The sequence below is a fragment of the Salmo trutta genome, chromosome 4 (assembly GCF_901001165.1).
Source record: "Salmo trutta chromosome 4, fSalTru1.1, whole genome shotgun sequence".
NCBI lineage: Eukaryota > Metazoa > Chordata > Actinopteri > Salmoniformes > Salmonidae > Salmo > Salmo trutta.
Window position 1 is genome coordinate 57,957,448 of NC_042960.1, and position 23,608 is coordinate 57,981,055.

At 43.1% G+C, this 23,608-nt stretch overlaps 1 protein-coding gene across 1 annotated transcript in view; it reads right to left on the reverse strand.

The window, feature by feature from the left end:
* LOC115192701 (voltage-dependent calcium channel subunit alpha-2/delta-4) overlaps window positions 1–23,608 on the reverse strand; it is a 101,801-nt gene that overhangs the window by 66,513 nt on the left and 11,680 nt on the right. The window contains exons 3-16 of the mRNA XM_029751484.1: window positions 23,183–23,299; window positions 22,878–22,937; window positions 22,425–22,587; window positions 22,065–22,196; window positions 20,357–20,417; window positions 18,623–18,773; window positions 18,309–18,383; window positions 9,992–10,081; window positions 9,698–9,811; window positions 9,128–9,340; window positions 8,772–8,789; window positions 8,402–8,479; window positions 6,820–6,975; window positions 673–759 (exon numbers count right to left, since the gene is read on the reverse strand). Coding sequence (XP_029607344.1) covers window positions 673–759; window positions 6,820–6,975; window positions 8,402–8,479; window positions 8,772–8,789; window positions 9,128–9,340; window positions 9,698–9,811; window positions 9,992–10,081; window positions 18,309–18,383; window positions 18,623–18,773; window positions 20,357–20,417; window positions 22,065–22,196; window positions 22,425–22,587; window positions 22,878–22,937; window positions 23,183–23,299 — 1,515 coding nt within the window. The remainder of the gene's footprint in view (window positions 1–672; window positions 760–6,819; window positions 6,976–8,401; window positions 8,480–8,771; window positions 8,790–9,127; window positions 9,341–9,697; window positions 9,812–9,991; window positions 10,082–18,308; window positions 18,384–18,622; window positions 18,774–20,356; window positions 20,418–22,064; window positions 22,197–22,424; window positions 22,588–22,877; window positions 22,938–23,182; window positions 23,300–23,608) is intronic.

The following is a 23,608-nucleotide window of genomic DNA, read 5'->3' on the forward strand; positions in this document are numbered from 1 at the left end:
TTAATACTACTACTATACTACTACTGTATACAACCCACTGTCTCATCTATGTATTAATACTACTACTATACTACTACTGTATACAACCCACTGTCTCATCTATGTATTAATACTACTACTATACTACTACTGTATACAACCCACTGTCTCATCTATGTATTAATACTACTACTATACTACTACTGTATACAACCCACTGTCTCATCTATGTATTAATACTACTACTACTACTACTGTATACTACCCACTGTCTCATCTATGTATTAATACTACTACTATACTACTACTGTATACAACCCACTGTCTCATCTATGTATTAATACTACTACTATACTACTACTGTATACTACCCACTGTCTCATCTATGTATTAATACTACTACTATACTACTACTGTATACTACCCACTGTCTCATCTATGTATTAATACTACTACTATACTACTACTGTATACAACCCACTGTCTCATCTATGTATTACTATTACACAACTCACCATCTCATCTATGTATTAATATTACTGTTACTAATATACTACTCACTGTCTCATCTATGTATTAATATTACTAATATACTACTCACCATCTCATCTATGTATTAATATTACTGTTACTACTATACTACTTACTGTCTCATCTATGTAGTAGTATTACTGTTGCTACTATACTACTCACTGTCTCATCTATGTCCTCCCACTCCACCTCAGCCAGGTCCACACTGTTGTAGTTAGGCTTGGGCTTCAGCGTCTTACCTTCTTTGTACTGTGGGACAGGAGAGGAGAAGATGAGGAAGACGACATGGGTAAAAAGAATCAGGATAGGACGGATACAAGTTTTATATAGAACCTCAGCTGTCTGCTGTCTGTCTGTCTGTAATATGTGTTTATTCTCTAGGCTGAGCCAATCACTTAGGACAACTGTGTTTGATGGACATCTCCATGACATGGTATCCTGACGTCAAAGGCTCCATCTCCATAGCAACTGGCTCCAAAAGGAACAAGTAGGCTTATTATTGACCACATAACATGTTTCTTTTCTATGATTGTGTTTTTGCTTTTTTTACATTGATGTGAATATTGATGTGTACAGTTGAAGTCGGAAGTTTACATACACTTAGGTTGGAGTCATTAAAACTTGTTTTTCAACCACTCCACAAATTAATTGTTAACAAACTATAGTTTTGGCAAGTCGTTTAGGACATCTACTTTGTGCATGACACAAGTAATTTTTCCAACAATTGTTTACAGACAGATTATTTCACTTCTAATTCACTGTATCACAATTCTAGTGGGTCAGAAGTTTACAAACAGTAAGTTGACTGTGCCTTTAAACAGCTTGGAAAATTCCAGAAAATTATGTCATGGCTTTAGAAGCTTCTGATAGGCTAATTGACATCATTTGAGTCAATTGGAGGTATAGAGAGAGGGAAAAAAGTATTTGATCCCCTGCTGATTTTGTACATTTGCCCACTGACAAAGAAATTATCAGTTTATAATTTTAATGGTAGGTTTATTTGAACAGTGAGAGACAGAATAACAACAAAAAATCCAGAAAAGGCATGTCAAAAATGTTAGAAATTGATTTGCATTTTAATAACAGAGGTCAGACGTTTCTTGTAGTTGGCCACCAGGTTTGCACACATCTCAGGAGGGATTTTGTCCCACTCCTCTTTGCAGATCTTCTCCAAGTCATTAAGGTTTCGAGGCTGACGTTTGGCAACTCGAACCTTCAGCTCCCTCCACAGATTTTCTATGGGATTAAGGTCTGGAGACTGGCTAGGCCTCTCCATGACCTTAATGTGCTTCTTGTTTCCACCTCCATGTTTGACGGTGGGGATGGTGTTCTTGGGGTCATAGGCAGCATTCCTCCTCCTCCAAACACGGCGAGTTGAGTTGATGCCATTTTGGTCTCATCTGACCACAACACTTTCACCCAGTTGTCCTCTGAATCATTCAGATGTTCATTGGCAAACTTCAGAAGGGCATGTATATGTGCTTTCTTGAGCACCTTGCGGGCGCTGCAGGATTTCAGTCCTTCACGGCGTAGGCTGAGGGAGATTGACAGTTCTTTTGTGTTTCTTCCATTTGCGAATAATCGCACCAACTGTTGCACCTTCTCACCAAGCTGCTTGGCGATGGTCTTGTAGCCCATTCCAGCCTTGTGTAGGTCTACAATCTTGTCCCTGACATCCTTGGAGAGCTCTTTGGTCTTGGCCATGGTGGAGAGTTTGGAATGTGATTGATTGATTGCTTCTGTGGACAGGTGTCTTTTATACAGGTAACAAACTGAGATTAGGAGCACTCCCTTTAAGAGTGTGCTCCTAATCTCAGCTCATTACCTGTATAAAAGACACCTGGGAGCCAGGAATCTTTCTGATTGAGAGGGGGTAAAATACTTATTTCCCTCATTAAAATGCAAATCAATTTATAACATTTTTGACATGCGTTTTTCTGGATTTATTTGTTGTTATTCTGTCTCTCACTGTTCAAATAAACCTACCATTAAAATTATAGACTGATCATTTCTTTGTCAGTGGGCAAACGTACAAAATCAGCAGGGGATCAAATACTTTTTTCCCTCACTGTACCTGTGGATGTATTTCAAGGCCTACCTTCAAACTCAGTGCCTCTTTGCTTGACCATGGGAAAATCTAAAGAAATCAGCCAAGACCTCAGAAAAAAAATTGTAGACCTCCACAAGTCTGGTTCATCCTTGGGATTAATTTCCAAATGCCTGAAGGTACCACGTTCATCTGCACAAACAATAGTACGCAATACCATGGGACCACGCAGCAGTATGACGGCTGCGTGGTCCCAAAATACCATGGGACCACGCAGCCGTCATACCGCTCAGGAAGGAGACACGTTCGGTCTCCTTGAGATTAACGTACTTTGATGCGAAAAGTGGAAATCAATCCCAGAACAACAGCAAAGGACCTTGTAAAGACGCTGGAGGAAACAGGTACAAAAGTATCTATTTCCACAGTAAAACAAGTCCTATATCGACATAACCTGAAAGGCTGCTCAGCAAGAAAGAAGCCACTGCTCCAAAACCGCCATAAAAAAGCCAGACTACGGATTGCAACAGCACATGGGGACAAAGATCGTACTTTTTGGAGAAATGTCCTCTGATCTCATGAAACAAAAATCGAACTGTTTGGCCATAATGTCCATCAATATGTTTGGAGGAAAAAGGGGGAGGCTTGCAAGCCGAAGAACACCATCCCAACCGTGAAGCACAGGGGTGGCAGCATCATGTTGTGGGGGTGCTTTGCGGCAGGAGGGACTGGTGCACTTCACAAAATAGATGGCATCATGAGGTAGGAAAATTATGTGGATATATTGAAGCAACATCTCAAGACATCAGTCAGGAAGTTAAAGCTTGGTCACAAATGGGTCTTCCAAATGGACAATGACCCCAAGCATACTTCCAAAGTTGTGGCAAAATGGCTTAAGGACAACAAAGTCAAGGTATTAGAGTGGCCATCACAATGCCCTGACCTCAATCCTATAGAACATTTGTGGCAGAACTGAAAAAAAGGTTGGGCAAAAATTCACCCAACTTACTGTGGCTTGTGGAAGGCTACCCGAAACGTTTGACCCAAGTTAAACTATTTAAAGGCAATGCTACCAAATACTAATTGAGTGTATGTAAACTTCTGACCCACTGGGAATGTGATGAAAGAAATAAATGCTGAAATAAATAATTCTCTCTACTATTATTCTGACATTTCACATTCTTAAAATAAAGTGGTGATCGATGTGCAATTGATGTGTATAGTGTATATTGAAGTGTAATTGATATGTATAATGTATATTGAAATGTAATTGATGTGTATAGTATATATTGAAGAGTAATTGGTGTGTATTTCCATGTGTAATTGATGTGTATTGATGTGTATAAAGGGCTTATCTGTGAAAGAGACCTTGGTCTCAGCATGACCCCCTGTCAAAATAAAGGTTAAATAAAACAGAAAATAACCTTGGCACCCAGAATCACATTTTATGGTTGCCTGGGAGGGACAAGCTGAATTTGCCCGATAAGAAAGGCTTGTTTTCATTATCTGTTGCAAAACATTTTGTCTACGGTGTACACTAATGAATACAACCCTCCACTGTGCTGCTCTAGGTGTTGAGCATGAGGCTGTCATCTGAGACTCTTTAACCATTTAATGAAATTATTCATGCTCTGTTCAATAACCAATCAGTGACCCCACACAAAATCTGCAAATTGAACATTGAGATGGTCTTTAGGTTAGACTCTTTGGACTGTTTGAGCGTGGCTACTGACCGTTTGAGTGTGGTCACTGACAAGGACGAAGAATTTAAAAACACAATGTGCCTTGCACCACCCTCCAACATCCTAAGCTCAACAATACTGCATGCTCTTCCTACATCTCACACCATCTCAACATGACGACTGTCCAATAGGAGCTTGATCTATCTGCCTGTTTTTTGTGGCATATTGCTGCAGGGAAAACATGTTTCTGCCTGATTCTTTTCATTATTTTCCTCCTAACTCTGGAGATGAACAGCTAACTTCTCATGGGATTGATGAGACTTAAACTTCTGGCAGCTGTCCTACACCTTACTAAACAATCTGCTACACTCGGCGTTCCCTGTCGATCTGCTACACTCGGCGTTCCCTGTCGATCTGCTACACTCGGCGTTCCCTGTCGATCTGCTACACTCGGCGTTCCCTGTCGATCTGCTACACTCGGCGTTCCCTGTCGATCTGCTACACTCGGCGTTCCCTGTCGATCTGCTACACTCGGCGTTCCCTGTCGATCTGCTACACTCAGCGTTCCCTGTCGATCTGCTACACTCGGCATTCCCTGTCGATCTGCTACACTCGGCGTTCCCTGTCGGTCTGCTACACTCGGCGTTCCCTGTCGATCTGCTACACTCGGCGTTCCCTGTCGATCTGCTACACTCGGCGTTCCCTGTCGATCTGTTACACTCGGCGTTCCCTGTCGATCTGCTACACTCGGCGTTCCCTGTCGATCTGCTACACTCGGCGTTCCCTTTATTGTACTACTACACTCAGCGTTCCCTTTATTGTACAATCTTCTGTTCTGATGTAGTGTGATTTTGCAAGGCATATTGTGTTTTTATGGCTATTGTGTTTTTAAATTCTTAGGTGACTCTGGCCCTCATAGCCATAGAAATATATGTGTTTATTTGCCACAACATCCACTAGCTGAGAATAATAGCTTCCAGGAATGTGCGACTTGCTTTGGGGCTAATCTGGGTGCTGAGTTCCACTGTTGGTAGTAATCATCACCTAGTCCAGCTCAACCTGTGACAGAGTACCTTTAACAGAGCCACTGCAGAGCTGCTTTGTAAGTCTAGAATTGTGGGTATATACACTACCATTCAAAAGTTTGGGGTCATTTAGAAATGTCCTTGTTTTTGAAAGAAAAGCACATTTTTTGTCCATTAAAATAACATCAAATTGATCAGAAATACAGTGTAGACATTGTGAATGTTGTGAATGACTATTGTAGCTGGAAGTGGCTGATTTTAATGAAATATCTACATAGGCGTACAGAGGCCCATTATCATGAACCATCACTCCTCTGTTCCAATGGCACGTTGTGCTAGCTAATCCAAGTTTATCATTTTAAAAGGCTAATTGATCATTAGAAAACCCTTCTGCAAGTATGTTATCACAGCTGAAAACGATTGTTCTGATTAAAGAAGCAATAAAACTGGCCTTCTTTAGTTGAGTATCTGGAGCATCAGCATTTGTGGGTTCGATTACAGGCTCAAAATGGCCAGAAACAAATAACTTTCTTCTGAAACTCATCAGGCTAGTCCATTCGAGAAATTGCCAAGATACTGAAGATCTCGTACAACGCTGTGTACTACTCCCTTCAAAGAACAGCGCAAACTGGCTCTAACCAGAATAGAAAGAGGAGTGGGAGGCCCCAGTGCACAACTGAGCAAGAGGACAAGTACATTAGAGTGTCTAGTTTGAGAAACAGATGCCTCACAAGTCCTCAACTGTCCTCAACTTATTACAGGTATAAGTGTTCATGTGAGTGCTACAGTCCGCTGGATATGTTTTGGGACAAGCATCCTATATGTGCTTCTAATAAGGTTACATGTTTGAAGTGTGTGTTCATGTGAGTGCTACAGTCCACTGGATATATTGTGGGACAAGCATCCTATTTGTGCTTCTAATAAGGTTACATGTTTGAAGTGCGTGTTCAAGTGATTGCATCTGATCTATATGTTTTAGGATGTTGCAGAGTTGCTTCTCTCGTCTTACACTGCTCAGTGAAGTGTCTTTCGTTGTGATTGTTCTCATTCCACTGTTTTTATATTTTCTGTTTTTGTCTCAGAATTCTACAATATCAAATCTATATTATTTACTCTATAAATAAAAATGGAAATAAAGCAACAGTGTAGAAGTGTGATAATTATTGTTTATTAGTTGAATGTAATAGTACAGGCAGCCTAAAACAAACACTAACAGTATATGAAAGATTTCAAATGGGATTTGAAACCAGGTCAGAGTAGTAGTAGTAGTATTAATAGTAGTTTTTACTGCGGTAGTAGTACTGGTGACTGCAGTCGTGACTATAGTATTAGAAATAGGGACTGTAGTAGTATTAGAAGTGATGAGGGTTGCAACATTTTGGGATCTTTCAATAAATTCCCTAGTTCGGAATTCCTGCTTATTCCCTCCAGATTCCGGGAATCCACCAACTGGGATTTCGGGAAAACCACAGAATTGATTGAAAGTTCCCGGAATAATGAAACCCTACCAGTTACTATAGTCGAAAGCAAGCGTAAGCTCTACAGCGGTTGTACTCACCAGAGGTCGTAGGTCAGGGTGTGCCAGGATGTACCCATTGTTGGTGATGAGGAAAGCGTAACCATGGGGACCCAGCCTATATCTGGGAGCCAGCTTCATTACCTCCAACAGGGGGATGTCAGAACCCACCACCCCCAGCAGGATCCCATGGCTCAGCTGGAGGAAAAGGGGAGAGGAGGGTGTATAAGACTTCTAATGGCACAACAACGACAGTAACATGTCACTGCAACACAGATGCACTGTGCACACAGTGAACTGCTTGACCAGGTTGAAATATACAGCACCAGTCAAAAGTATGGATACATACTCATTCAAGGGTGTTTCCTTATTTTTTACTATTTTCTATGTTGTAGAATAATAGGGAAGACATCAAAACTATGAAATGACACATGGAATCATGTAGTAACCAAAAAATTGTTCAACAAATCAAAATATATTTTATATTTGAGATTCTTCCAAGTAGTCACCCTTTGCCTTGATGACAGCTTTGCACACTCTTGACATTTTCTCAACCAGCTTCATGAGGAAACCAGGAATGCATTTCAATTAAATTGTATTTTTATTTTGATTTAACCTTTAACTAGGCAAGCCAGTTAAGAACAAATTCAATCAACAGGTGTGTCTTGTTAAAAGTTAATTGTGTGGAATTTCTTTCCTTCTTAATGCGTTCGAGCCATTCAGTTGTGTTGTAACAAGGTAGGGGTGGTGAACAGAAGATAGCCCTATTTGGTAAAATACCAAGTCCATATTATGGCAAGAACAGCTCAAATAAGCAAAGAGAAACGACAGTCCATCATTACTTTAAGACATGAAGGTCAGTCAATGCGGAACATTTACAGAACATTGAAAGTTTCTTCAAGTGTAGTCGCAAAAACCATCAAGTGCTATGATGAAACTGGCTCTCATGAGGACCACCACAGGAAAGGAAGACCCAGAGTTACCTCTGCTGCAGAGGATACGTTCATTAGAGTTACCAGCCTCAGATTACAGCCCAATGCTTCACAAGTAACAGACACATCTCAACATCAACTGTTCAGAGGAGACTGCCTGAATCAGGCCTTCATGCTCGAATTGCTGCAAAGAAACCACTACTAAAGGACACCAATAAGAATAAGAGCCAAGAAACACTAGAAATGGGCCAAGAAACACTAGAAATGGGCCAAGAAACACTAGAAATGGGCCAAGAAACACTAGAAATGGACATTAGACCGGTGGAAATCTGTGCCTACTTTGAAGAATCTGAAATAAAAAATATATTTTGATTTGTTAAACACTTTTTTGGTTATGACATGATTCGATATGTGTTATTTCATAGTTTTGAAATCTTCACTATTATTATACAATGTAGAAAATAGTAAAAATAAAGAAAAACCCTGAATGAGTAGGTGTGTCCAAACTTTTGACTGGTACTGTACCTCACATACCTTTTATAGCTCTAGATTACTACAGTTGTAACAGGCTATTGGGGAAGAATAGTCTGGTGCCTCAAAGGGACTACTAAATTACAACTTCTAACTGTTATTACCACCATTCTTATGTTAAATATACATTTAAATCTAACAAAGGCTTTTAGTCCACTGACCGTCTCTTTCTTCTTGCTGAAGACAGGCATTGCCACCGTGGTCATGAGAAGTAAACTTTGAGCCTTTGTGGCAAAGAGCTGGAGGAATAATTGCAGCATTAGTACATATTTCTGCATCAGAAATAACGTTTTGTTTATCCTAAACCAAATCAAAAAGCTGTTGGTTCTGGTACTACTCCTACGTGTTAACTTCTAATACCTGCAATTAAGACTCGTTACGCTAGAGGGTGCCATACAACTGCAATTGGTGATAGCCAATCGAAAGCTTGGGAGACTGCGTTCACTATTACCACAAGGCCTAAACAGAAGAGGACTACACTAAAAGGGCTTCCCTATCAGACAAGATGTATTTCCCACAGTCTCTTTTTACCTCCTTCGTATTGGGTAGCTGTCAGTGTGAGTGAGTGAGGGTCAGGTCCGGTGATAGAGGTGAGGTGAGATGAGAGAATGAGCACAGTAGCAGGACAGAAGACAAATACAGGGAGGAGTCATAAACTACACAGACACACAGAATGAATGAACTAATGTAACTGACAGCACACCATGATACTACAGTAGACAGTTGACTTTCAAACAGGGCAGTGTGAGGTGACAAACGTGGTTAAATGCAACAACATGTTGCCTTTGAAGCCAAAGAAAGTGCAGATTTGGATCCTGGAAGAAAAGGCAGAATGTACTGCAGTTATTAGGCAAAGCACACTGGGTAAGTATAGCTGCCGTACTCACCACAGTGTCCATGTAAGCCTCAGTCCAGATGATGTCATGATTGTGATTGATGACCATTGGTCGGCTCAGGACGTGAAGGTACTCCATGACATTCTCCTGCACATCAGCCAGAGTGGAGATGTGTGTGTAGTAACCCTTGTTGTTGCAGGCTATCCACTTGGTGTTGTCTGCAAAGGTCATCTCTCTGCCAATAAGGTAAGTGAAGAGGCGCACCTGAAAGAGACATATAGGAAACTGATGTTCAATTCAGTCAGTTCATTAAGTAAATACTGAACATATTAAACTGACAAGGCTGTTAAAGTGATGTCCTCAAAATACCTTGCTGTTCAGGGGAAGTAGGGAAGTAGAAAACAGAATAACAGAAGAATTTACTTGTTGTGTATTGTTAGATGCACTGTTGGAGCGAGGAACACAAGCATTTCGCTGCACCGGCAATAACATCTGCTAAATATGTGTATGCGACCAATTAAATTGTATTACATTTTAATGTACCGTAAATAGGTATCCCTGTAGGTCAAGTGTGTATGTAGTTATTCATATGGAGAAAATATTGGATATACCCTACAGTACCCTGCGATCAGGCCAGTTGAACTCTTCAAACACGTCTTTGAAGTCCTCCATGGCTCCATCTGTGATCAGCATGATGGCCTGGTTACACAGGCTGCCCTGGCCCTTAGTCGCAGCCTGGGAGGAAGCACCACACAGTGAAGAACTGAGACTGGGCCAACAGCAAGTGTGTGGAAGTATACGTGTGTGTGTGTGTGTGTGTGTGTGTGTGTGTGTGTGTGTGTGTGTGTGTGTGTGTGTGTGTGTGTGTGTGTGTGTGTGTGTGTGTGTGTGTGTGTGTGTGTGTGTGAAGCAAACCTCGTTCAAGATTTTGAAGGATTCTTTCATGGCCTTTGCAACTTTTCCCTCTCCCTTCACGTGAAGCTCATCCACTAGCACCTTAAAATGCTAGAGAGAGAGAGAGAGAGAGAGAGAGAGAGAGAGAGAGAGAGAGAGAGAGAGAGAGAGAGAGAGAGAGAGAGGGGAAAAGGGCAACCAGTGAAGAACAAACACCATTGTAAATACAACCCATATTTATGTTTATTTATTTTCCCTTTTGTGCTTTAACTATTTGCACATAATATGACGTTTGAAATGTCTTTATTCTTGTTATAGTGTGGACACTATATAAATAATTACATGGTTATTATTGGCATTAACCTTGACCTTTCCCCTTTGATGATGTCATCACCAAGAGTGAGTTCTGTTGCAATGTGATTCTACCACCGGCTGAGTGGGATATATAGTTCTGTTATATTTGTACCGTTTGTACCTGGCAATACACCTTTAGGTTTGGGTTGAAAGTAAAGGAAAGTAATATCGAAATGCGTGTGGGCATTCCTTGTCAAGTTACTACACCTTTTTGGCGACGAGGATAAAACTTTATCAACTTGTACAGGGCGAGTTAGCTAGCTAGCTTAATGAGCGACGGAGAGCAGGTGCCACTGGACGGAAACGCCGACGGGGACAATCAGCAGCAAGTGCAAATCGCTAACGAGGATCAAGGACAGGTTGGCGTTATAATGGCAATGTTTGGGACTATCACTGAGTTTGTGGAAGAGAACGAAGACTGGACGGAATATGTGGAAAGGTTGGGACACTTTTTCTTGGCAAATGGAATCATAGATGAGGCTAAACAGCGCTCTATTCTCTTGAGTGTGTGTGGGGCTAAAACCTACAAGCTAATGAGGAATTTGGCTACACCACGGAGACCGGGAGAAATTCCTTTTGGGGATCTAGTTGCTCTCGTTCAGACTCACCACAATCCAAAGCCTTCAGTGATTGTCCAGAGGTTCAAGTTTAACTGCCATTTTCGGAAAACAGGTCAGTCTGTTGCTAACTTTGTTGCTGAATTACGGGAACTCTCTGAACATTGTGAGTTTGGGGCTATGTTAGAGGACATGCTCCGTGACAGATTAGTCTGTGGCATTAATGAGGACAGCATACAGCGCCGGTTGCTTGGGGAAGCCACACTGACTTTCAAGAGGGCATTGGAACTATCTCAAGGGATGGAGATGGCCGCTAGTAATGTGAAAAATATTCAAAAGGCCAATAGTGAAAGTTGTGCAGTGCATCAGGTGACAAAAGAGGCGGCAGGAAAAAGGGGAAAAGCAGTGGAATGTTTCAGATGTGGAGGGACACATTATGGTAACAACTGTAAGTTCATGGAGACTGTCTGTCACAATTGCAACAAAAAGGGACATTTAGCAAAAAAATGCAGGGGTCCTAGGAGCAAGCCAGAGGGTGGGCGGACTGGGCTGGGCAAGTTCACAGCACCAAAGCCTCAGTCAGCAGCGCACCACCTAGAGAGCACAGAGGAGGAGGACGAGCATTGTTCCTACAACATGTTTAATGTGAGGGAGCCGCGCGCAGAGCCTATTTATGCTACAGTGGAGGTAGATGGAAAGCAGATGAGGATGGAGGTTGACACGGGGGCCTCTGCCTCTGTCATAAGTGAGGAGACCTACAAACAAAAATGGGGCTCAAGACAGGTTTCTGCCCTCACACCGGCAGGGATCAGACTGCGTACGTACACCGGGGAGACCATACCATTGCTTGGGGCTCTAGAAGTGAACATTGCATACAACAGCCAGGAAGCGAGAGCACGGCTCCTGGTGGTGAAAGGGAATGGGCCTAGTTTACTAGGGCGTGACTGGCTAAACAAAATACAACTGAGCTGGGGTGAGATAAAACACACCCGAGTGACTGAGGATGTCATTCAAAAATACCCAGAGATTTTCAAAGAGGAACTGGGCACACTGCAGGGCACTACAGTTAAGCTGTTCGTGGATCCTCAGGCCGAGCCTCGCTTTTTCAAGCCCAGGACAGTGCCTTACGCCATGAAAAAGAAAGTGGAAGATGAGTTGGAGCGGCTGCAGGAAGCAAACGTCATTACTCCCGTTCAGTTCTCCCGCTGGGCAGCTCCTATCGTTCCCGTTCTGAAAAGTGACGGCACGGTGCGTATATGTGGGGACTACAAACTCACCATCAACAGGGCCTCTAAGCTAGACGCTTACCCGCTGCCACGGGTGGAGGACTTGTTCGCGACACTGGCAGGAGGCAAGACGTTCTCAAAGCTTGACATGAGTCACGCCTACCAACAGCTCCTCCTGGACGAGGACTCAAAAGAGTATGTCACAGTCAACACGCACAAAGGCTTGTTCAGGTACAACCGCTTGGTTTTCGGAGTGGCGTCCAGCCCAGCCATTTTCCAGAGGACAATGGACAATCTGCTGCAGGGGATCCCTCATGTAGCAGTGTACCTGGATGACATCCTGGTTACAGGGGAGACGGAGGAGGAGCACCTCCACCATTTGGACCAGGTGTTAAAGAGATTCTCTGAGGCAGGGCTGCGCCTGAAGCGTAGCAAGTGCACATTCCAAGCACAGAGTGTGACATACCTAGGTCACAAGATCACAGCGCAGGGTCTGTGTCCTGTGGAGGACAAAGTCAGGGCAATCAAGGATGCTCCAAACCCCAAGAATGGGTCAGAGCTCAGGTCGTTCCTGGGCATGGTGAACTACTATGGGAAGTTCCTCCCTGAGCTGTCAACAGTGTTGGCTCCACTTTATCAGTTGCTCCACAAAGACTGTAAATGGAAGTGGGGGCCAGCACAAGAGAAAGCTTTCAAGGAAGTGAAAGCACTACTACAATCAGCACAACTTCTGGTTCATTTTGACCAAGACAAAGAGATCATCCTGTCATGTGACGCCTCACCCTATGGCGTCGGGGCAGTACTCTCTCATCAGATGGAGGACGGGTCAGAGAGACCCATTGGATTTGCATCACGTACGCTGACGAGTGCTGAGAAGGGTTATTCACAGTTAGACAAGGAAGGTCTGGCCATAGTCTTTGCTGTGAAACGCTTCCATCAGTACCTCTACGGTAGTCATTTCACCATATGCACTGACCACAAACCACTGATGAGCCTTTTTAGTGAATCAAGATGCATTCCGCCCATGGCTTCAGCAAGGTTACAGCGTTGGGCCCTGACACTGTCGGCTTACCAGTATACGATAGTGTATAGAGCGGGGAAGGACAATGCAAATGCAGACGCGCTCAGCCGTCTCCCGCTACCAGAGATGCCTGCCACAACTGTGGTGCCTCCCGAGACAATTTTCCTAATGGAGAGATTGTCAAACTCACCTGTGAATGCCAATCAGATCAAACAGTGGACAGACCGGGATCCTATCCTGTCCCAAGTGAAAAGATTCCTGATGCAGGGTTGGCCTCCTGTCATAGAGGATGATGGACTAGGACCTTACGCAAAGCGCAAAACGGAGCTGAGTGTGCAGGATGGCTGCATACTCTGGGGGTCCAGAGTGGTTGTTCCACCCCCTGGCCGTGCACAAGTCATGGATGAGGTCCATGAGGCTCACCCGGGTGCCTCCCGGATGAAAAGTTTAGCCAGATCTTACATCTGGTGGCCTAACATGGATCAGGAGGTAGAAGACAAAGTTAAATCATGTTCTGAGTGCCAGATCAACCAGAAGATGGCGCCGCCCGCGCCACTACATCTGTGGGAGTGGCCTGACCACCCATGGTCTAGGCTGCATATAGATTTTGCAGGCCCTTTCATGGGTCACATGTTCCTTGTCATGGTGGACGCACACTCCAAGTGGCTGGAGGCGCACATCATGAGCAACATCACAGCGACCACAACCATCGAAAAGCTTCGGCAGGTGTTTTCAACCCATGGTCTGCCGGACTCTCTGGTGTCCGACAACGCAACAACGTTTACCTGTGATTTGTTCCAAGAATTCATGCGGAGAAACGGGATCCGCCATGTCCGCAGCGCCCCGTTTCACCCGGCCTCAAACGGCTTAGCGGAGCGGGCGGTGCAGACACTGAAAGAGGGGCTCAAAAGGATGACTGGGGGAACCATCACTACTAAGCTCTCTCGGTTCTTGTTCCAGTACCGCATCACGCCACAAACAACAACAGGACAGGCTCCAGCGGTGATGTTAATGGGCAGAAGGCCAAAAGCTCACCTGGATCTACTGCGTCCGAACATCAGAGCACGAGTGGAACGGAAGCAGGAGAAACAAAAAGAGAGACATGACCACCACGCAAGGGAGAGACAGTTAAAACCCAATGACACTGTCTACATCCGCAACTTCACAAGCAGCCAACGCTGGTTGCCAGGTATCATTCTGAGTCAGAGTGGTCCCGTCTCCTTTGTGGTCAAACTGACTGATGGTCGAGTCATGCGCAGACACCAGGACCATCTCCGCCTGCGCTATGACAAAGACAAGACCATGTTTTCAGACGGAACAGCTGTGGGTGGTAGTATACAAGTTGAAATCCCACAGGAAACAGCATCTGAGGAACAGGGGCATTCAGTGGTTCCAGCAGAGGGTGATGGACATTCTCTCACAAACACCCAACCCGCTCCTGTGCCCTCAGACCCAGCTCCACTGGGACATGCCTTACCTGTGTCTCGTAGCACACCAGGAGTACTGCGCAGATCACAGCGTAGTCACAAGCCTCCTGAAAAACTAACTTTGTAGTTGAGACTGAGAGACTCGTGGTGTTAGTGTTTGTTTGGAGCAGCAGACCTAGTTGAAAAGAAATAAGGACTGTCATTTTATTGTTGTTGTTTTGGTTACATTTACCGTAACACCAGCAGAAGTTCTACAGTGTGGTGTAGTAAAGAGAAGAAAACACTAATGTGGTTTACTTGTTAACCTTATGTTTTCCTTACAGGGGGGGGATTTAAATTGAGGGGGGAGAAGTGTTATAGTGTGGACACTATATAAATAATTACATGGTTATTATTGGCATTAACCTTGACCTTTCCCCTTTGATGATGTCATCACCAAGAGTGAGTTCTGTTGCAATGTGATTCTACCACCGGCTGAGTGGGATATATAGTTCTGTTATATTTGTACCGTTTGTACCTGGCAATACACCTTTAGGTTTGGGTTGAAAGTAAAGGAAAGTAATATCGAAATGCGTGTGGGCATTCCTTGTCAAGTTACTACAATTCTTTTGGAACTTTTGTGAGTGTAATGTTTACTGTACATTTTTGTATTGTTTATTTAACTTTTGTTTATTATCTATTTCACTTGCTTTGGCAATGTAAACATATGTTTTCCATGCTAATAAAGACCCTTAAATTGAAAATTGAATTGAGTTGAGGGAGAGGTCAGCACCTTTTACGGTGAGAAAACAATGTGACCACCCTCTTGCTCTTTTGCACCCCAGTATCTCTACTTGCACATCATCATCTGCACATCTATCATTCCAGTGTTAATGCTAAATTGTAATTATTTTCCCTCTGTGGTCCATTTATTGCCTTAACTCCCTACTCTTCTACATTTACACACACTGTACATACATTTTTCTATTGTGCTATTGACATTACGTTTGTTTATGTGTAACTTTGTGTTGTTGTTTTTGTCGCACTGCTTTGCTTTATCTTGGCCAGGTCGCAGTTGTAAATGAGAACTTGTTCTCAACTGGCCTACCTGGTTAAATAAAGGTGCTTTTTATTTAAAAAAATTAAGTACAGTAATGCAGCACAGCCTAGCACAGGACATGACAGTGTAAGGTCAAATACACCAGTCCAGTTGACTGAATACCAAGAGAGTTTTTCATGGCCACTCTGACCTGGTTGCAGTCTCTGGTTGCTGGCTATAAAGCTCTTTGTGACAATTGTATTAAACACACTATTCCAATGGTATTTGATTGACTGAAAACTATAATGCAAAAAAGTGTGTAATGTTCCAAGTTTGTTTACTTAACACACCTGGCAACTACACAGGCATTAATTACCTTAACAAAAGGTCCTAAGGGTAACCAGTGTGAACCTCATTCCTGAGGTTATACCCATCATGGTGCTAGAGGCATACAGAATGTTCGTGAGAGGATCTGGTTGTAGGATATACTGTAGGAGCAGATGCCAGGTGGCTAAAACCAAACAGGAAAACATTAGTAGCTCATAAATCACCCAGCGCAAAGTTTACCAGCCAGTATGCTTGTCTCTCTGCCTGTCTGTCTGTGAGCCTCCCTCACTGTCTGCCTGCCTACCTACCTCCCTCCCTACCTACCTACCTACCTACCTACCTACCTACCTACCTACCTGCCAGTCAGTCAGTCTGCCTGCCCAGCCATCACTTAGTTGACTGATTACTGCTACGGTACAGTATATGGACAGAGAGTGATTGATTGACTGATTACTGCTACGGTACAGTATATGGACAGAGAGTGATTGATTGACTGATTACTGCTACGGTACAGTATATGGACAGAGAGTGATTGATTGACTGATTACTGCTACGGTACAGTATATGGACAGAGAGTGATTGATTGACTGATTACTGCTACGGTACAGTATATGGACAGAGAGTGATTGATTGACTGATTACTGCTACGGTACAGTATATGGACAGAGAGTGATTGATTGACTGATTACTGCTACGGTACAGTATATGGACAGAGAGTGATTGATTGACTGATTACTGCTACGGTACAGTATATGGACAGAGAGTGATTGATCGACTGATTTAACATCACTTTTCAGCAGGGGATGGAACCGGTGAAAAAGAACAGAACCGAAAACCAGAAAATATTGAACATTTTTGAGGAACAGAATCAGAACAAAAGTGATCCATACTGTTCCAGAACGAAACCGTTATTTTAAAAGCATGGAAACCGGTTAATAACGTTCATTCATGTTTTGGCCATTTTTCTCGCACAAAAAAATGCAACAAAACGTGAATGCAAAGCCCTCACTCAGAAACCTATTCCAGTGTCTGCCTACCAGCTGAAAATCTCTGCCAGTGTGTGTGCATGTGTAGGGTATCTGCCCCTCCCCCGAAGCATAGTCTACTGTAGCTCCAAGAAGCATAGTCTACTGTAGCTACAAGAAGCATAGTCTACTGTAGCTACAAGAAGCATAGTCTACTGTAGCTACAAGAAGCATAGTCTACTGTAGCTACAAGAAGCATAGTCTACTGTAGCTACAAGAAGCATAGTCTACTGTAGCTCCAAGAAGCATAGTCTACTGTAGCTCCAAGAAGCATAGTCTACTGTAGCTACAAGAAGCATAGTCTACTGTAGCTACAAGAAGCATAGTCTACTGTAGCTACAAGAAGCATAGTCTACTGTAGCTACAAGCGTGATTCAGAAATTAGGGAGCAAGTTTTTTTCAATGCTAGAAAAAAGGGTTCCAAAAGGGTTCTTCAGTTGTTGCCATAGGAGAACCCTTTTTGGTTCCAGGTAGAACCCTTTTGGGTTCCATGTAGAACCCTCTGTGGAAAGGATTCTACTTGGAACCCAAAAGTGTTAAACCTGGAACCAAAAGGGTTCTCCTATGGCAACAACTGAAGAACCCTTTTGTTTTCTCTCATACATTGCACTGCCTGACAAACATACATGTAGTCTACGTACACATTTTGCACGCTAAAATCATATTGATTTACTTATCAATACATTTTATGCATACATTACATTTCTATATTGGGGCGGCAGGTAGCCTAGTGGTTAGAGTTTTGGACTAGTAACTGAAAGGTTGCAAGATCGAATCCCTGAGCTGACAAGGTAAAAATCTGTCATTCTGCCCCTGAACAAGACAGTTAACCCACTGTTCCTAGGCCGTCATTGTAAATAAGAATTTGTTCTTAACTGACTTGCCTAGTTAAATAAAGGTAAAATAAAAAATATCATATATGTAAATTTGTGTTCTACATATTACATTTACATACATTTACATTTTAGTCATTTAGCAGACGCTCTTATCCAGAGCGACTTACATTAGTGAATGCATACATTTCATAAATTTTTTCCGTACTATTATAGTATACATATTTTAAAATGATTCCATCCCTGTCAGTCACAATCCATTAGAGTCCCTCTCCACAGTAGGCTGATGGTTGTGAATGACGGCTGACCTGGCCTGCTCTCTGATCCACACTGGGCCAATACATGAAATAGGAACTAAGCCGATAGGTGGAGCCAACTTCTCCACACCTAGCTTAGCAGCATGACTGACAGCCAAGGTGGCCCTTCACGCTCCACCTCCACAGGGGTGTAATGTCATAACAGAACACTTTGAGTTGCTAGAGCCCTGCTGAGAGGTAAGAGCTCTGTGGCTTAGTGGCCACAGATTACCTGAAGAAGATAATGGACTTACCTCGCGGTTGTCCAAGTCAGCCTGCACCAGGGTGCCTTTGAAGCATGGCTCTACGTAGCGCACATAGTCAGTGTACTGTGGGGAGAAAAGACCACAAGGCAGGGCTGTAGTCCTGTCAACAGTGTGACACTGTTGTGTTGTAACAGTGTAGTAGTGTAACAGGTAATGTGTGAAGGTGAGATAATGTAATGGGGATGGCTTAGTCAACTGAACACCAACTGAACACCACATTTCAACACATGGAAATCACAAGACCCTATGTTTGAGATGTCTTGTTCCGTTGGTGCTTAGAGGCAGGAGGAGGGTTGACTCACAGCGATGACATTGACAAAGTCGTTCTCCCCCAGTGTGTCCAGGATGGTGTTGATGGTGTGCTTGGCGATGGTCATCTTTAGACCCTTCATACTGCCACTGATGTCCACCACGATAATAATGTCCTTTGGTGAGGTGGCAGCCTGGATATACCTGGGGGACAGGGGGAGAGAGAGATAGGAGCACGGGGCACCGCAGGACCATAGGATGGAGGCCCCAGTCAACGGTTCTCTCACTTTCTCATGCCGCTTCATGAAAAAACGTTCCCCATATAATTCACAACCCCTTGACATAACGATCCACATTCAATTAAAAAAGCAGTGTAGGCCTACAGCATATGACACTGTATAACATCCCAACCACAGTGGCCCTCCCTATCAACTTAGTTTCAAAACATGACAGATGCAAACGCACACAGACACACACACACACACACACACACACTCTTTTGGTATTTTTTATATGTACATGTTTATAAATAGGGACATATGGCATCCATGTGAACCCCACTGACCTGGGTATTGAGCTGTTGATGAACCACTTAAGGAGCAGCTTAAAGTATTTCTAGGGGATCAGATTAGACTGTTCTGGCCTGGCCTGTCTGTGTCTCCCTGTGCTGCTGTGTTCAGAGCCTTGGGTGCTATCCTTGCCACTAATCTGAAAGTCAGGGGCAGCCCAGGTCCCAGGATACTCTCTAACTGAGTGGAGAGATAGGGAGGGCATCCATATACTACCTAAAGCTCATCAACATGGCTTGTTGAATACCTGGAAGCTGGAAATGCTACTGATTGGCCAGTTAGGAGGATATCCTCCCTCGGGCCTAGGGAGACCCCACGGCCTAACAGCAGTGATAGGAGACTCATACTGGACTCATACCGGACTGCATGAGATGGTAAATCAAGGTCCTGACTCTCAGTTGTCAGTAATTATATCATGGTACTTGTTGTTGGAGCAGGGTTGATAATCACAATTTCCATCCCATTCTTTAAACTACCAGCTCAAGTGTCGTGTGGTTGCAATACATGGCCAAGTCCTAGGACAGGCCGTGTACACTCTCTTACCACTGGCTAAGTAAAGTACAGTAGGGTGAATGCTGTGGTGAAGTTCTGTTCAATTTAGAAAGCCAAAAAAAGTAAATAAATGACACCACTAAAATAGGTAAAAGCTTGCGTATAGATGTCACATAAGCCTTTAAGCCTATACAGTCTCAGGAATACCTGGCCTAATGACTCTCTAGAGACAGTAGCTGAAGTAGAGATACTCTGAATGATCAGCTATGAAAAGCCAACTGACATTTATTCCTGAGGTGCTGACCTGTTGCACCCTCTACAACCACTGTGATTATTATTATTTGACCGTGCTGGTCATCTATGAAAGTTTGAACATCTTGGCCATGTTCTGTTATAATCTCCACCCGGCACAGCCAGAAGAGGACTGGCCACCCCTCAGAGCCAGTTTGCTCTCTAGGTTTCTTCCTAGGTTCTGGCCTTTCTAGGGAGTTTTTCCTAGCCACAGTGCATCTACACCTGCATTGCTTTCTGTTTGGGGTTTTAAGCTGGGTTTCTGTACAGCACTTTGTGACATCAGCTGATGTAAGAAGGGCTTTATAAATACATTTGATTGATTGATGTCTTAATGTCTAGCTCCTCCCTTATCACATTGATACCAGGAAGTGTTTTACTCTGGTCAAGGTCGATGCCACCCAGAGGCTACTAGTAGATTTACTAATAGCTTACCAGTTACGGTTCCTGCAGTCAAACGCAGCCACACCATTCGAATCTGGAGTCCATTTGATACCTGTATAAAAAATACAGTCACACCATCTTTACAGTGAGTAAACATCATGGCATCCATTAAAATCCTACAACATTATATTGAAGTCGACATCTTCTAGCCTCCCGAGTGGCATAGCGGTCTAAGGCACTGCATGAGGTGTCACTACAGACCCGGGTTCGATCCCAGGCTGTGTTGCAGCCGGCCGCGACCGGGAGACCCATGAGGTGGTGCACAATTTTCCCGGGGGGGGGGTTAGAAGGATTACTTTATCCTATCCCAGGTTTTCCTTAGTTCTATGTTGTATAGTTCTATGTCTGTTTCTAGGGTGTTTATTTCTATGTTTAGTAATTGGGATTGGGGCCTTCAATTGGAGCCTTCAATTGCCTTCAATTGGAGCCAGCTGGTTATCGTTGCCTCTGATTGAAGGTCCTATATTTAGGAGTATGTTTGTTTTGGGAATTGTGGGAGGTTGTTTTACACTGCTAGGGTTAGCCTGCAAACTGTTATGGTGTCATCCGTTTTCTTGTTTTTGTGAAGTGTTCGTGGTTATTTAAAATAAACGTCAAAATGAGCACTCAACCCACTGCGCCTTGGTCCAATTCATACGACGGCCGTGACAGATAGTATGCTTTTTGTTTTGCTGTGCTATATTTTCTGTTACGCTATACTTTGGATTTATACACTATTATACCATAGCACTGTTGAATACTGGCTTGAAGGGCATTCTAGAGCGTAAATTATTTCCCTATAACGCATGGTGTAATTGAATGACTATGAAGTTCATTCTTACATGTTCTATGTTTGTCCTGCTTTTGAAAGCAAAACCCGAAATGAAAATATTATTGGCATTGTTGAATTAGATTTTCAAAATAGCAAGCTAGGATGATGGTTTGGTTAGCTAAGCTAGAAAGTCTGTTTTCTTGGTTATCATAGCAACTACTGTAGCTATCTAGCTAGCTAGTAAACTTGTCACATTTCTACTGGCAAATTAATACATTTCTAGCGGCAAATATGTTCATTTATAGCCATAGTATGAAAGGAATAATCAACTCAGGGCTCTGTATTCTCTGGAAAATAACTGAACCCCGTGGAAGGTTACTTTCACGACGCTAAGGAATCGTGGAGCACACCTTCCACATCATGCAATATCTTCCAGAGAAGGCATAGCCCATTGTTGATTATCCCTTATTAACCGAACTTTTCAATATACAATTCTGTGCTGCTATCAGTTGTATGGAGCTGACTGAGGGCTCCAAACATGATAGTTCTTTGCTTAGTCCTTTTATTTATTTTTATCTAGGCATGTCAGTTAAGAACAAACTCTTATTTACACTGACAGCCTAGGAACAGTGGGTTAACTGCCTTGTTCAGGGGCAGAACAACAAATTTTTACCTTGTCAGCTCAGGGATTCGATCTAGCAACCTTTCGGTTACTGGCCCAACGCTCTAACCACTAGGCTACCTGCTGCCCTTTACAGTGGAGGCTGGTGGAAGGAGCTATAGGAGGACAGGCTCATTGTAATGCCTGGAATTGAATAAATGGAACGGAGTCAAACGTGGCTTTCATATGTTTAATGTGTTTGATACCATTCCAATGATTCCATTCCAGCCAATACAATGACCCTGTCCTTCTATAGCTCTTCCCACCAGTCTCCTCAGGTCTTTTACCAGGGTAGATTCTGAAGAATCCCGAGGAGCTGCCAAAGTACTGCCAGGTGAGGGTGGGGTCTTTCTGGAAGTTGTTCATGAACACGTCATTCAGAGCCTCCGACCAGTAGATTCCATTGAGGATGTAGGCATCTTTACACAGAGGAGAAAGAGAGAGCAGCAAATGAGTGGGATGGAAAGTGTGACATCACATATAGTAAAGTGAAACAGGTGACAGTTAAAGGATGACTAAGCCACACCTAACTCAATTTTCATGCTAATCTCTCATTGAATTCAAAATCTGTATTTCATGCATAGATAAGTTAGGATCTGTACCCAAGGGCCTGAAAACAATTATTGTTTGAAGTTCATCACACACACCTTTGTTGTAGACGTTGGTTGGAACCTGTACGTCACTCTGCATTGTGTTGACTGGCAGGTTGTTGAAATGCTCATTCTTCTCCAGAGGAAACTCACCACCCAGCTCTATGAAGTTACCATCTTCATCTGCTGTGTTCACCAGCATGGAGTTATAGTAGTCAAACTGGAGAAGGACAGCATTGGAACGGTGGAAAAGTTAGATTCATATTCATCAACTATCATTGGAGAATTGTTGTAAGTCGTGTAACATTAGAAGTGTACAGCCTATATTCTATCTGAAAAAGGCTTCTGCTCATGGTATTGTGTGTTTTTGTTGTCATCAAAATGTGCATGACGGTTAGGCATTTCATTTTCTCTATTGTGGTACTGTGGCAAAGGTTTGTGATAATCATATTAGCAATACTTTGATAAATCTGAGATCTCATATTCCCACAGACAGATAGAATGACAAACCTCTAGCGTTTTGTTGAAGTCGTGGTACAAATCTGCATCCTCCGCAGACTCAGCCAACCTCTAAGGAGAAAATAAAGATATTTATTTAAAGATGTTTCTTAAACCGCCAGCCTAACCACAACACACACGGTAACAGTTCTGTGGGTGGTAACTCAAAGATGGTATGCTGTAGCAGGCGACATCAACTGACGGCCCGATGGCCAAACCTGGTCCGCAAGGTCATCTAATGCATTTTAGGTTGTCTTAGTTAAAAGTAAGAAAAAAAAACTTGAGAGAGACCTCTGACCTCTAACCTCTGTACTCACCTTAACTGACTTCATCTTGGACCCCAGCATTCTCTCCATGTCCTCTGCAAAGTCCCTCACTTGATCTCTCCCATCGATGTCCACTATCTTAATAATGGACTCCACATCTTTGAGTTTCTGAAAAGGGCATGGGAGGGGATATTCAACAACACCTTCTACTATGATTGATGCAATACCTTCATTTTTTGTACAGGAAATAAAATAAAGCTAATGTTTTATTGTCATACTACATGTATAATTTTTTTTATCTTAGAACTGATTGAGATAAGAGATAAGAGAGATTAAGATTGAGATAAATTAAGTGTGAGCCATTAGTTCAAGCTGTTTGTGGTACCTGTAAATAAGTAGAGGGCGGGAGTCCAAACAAAGCCAGTGGAGTCCTCTGGATTTAGTTTAATTTTAGGTCTTAATTACTTGATTAAACCA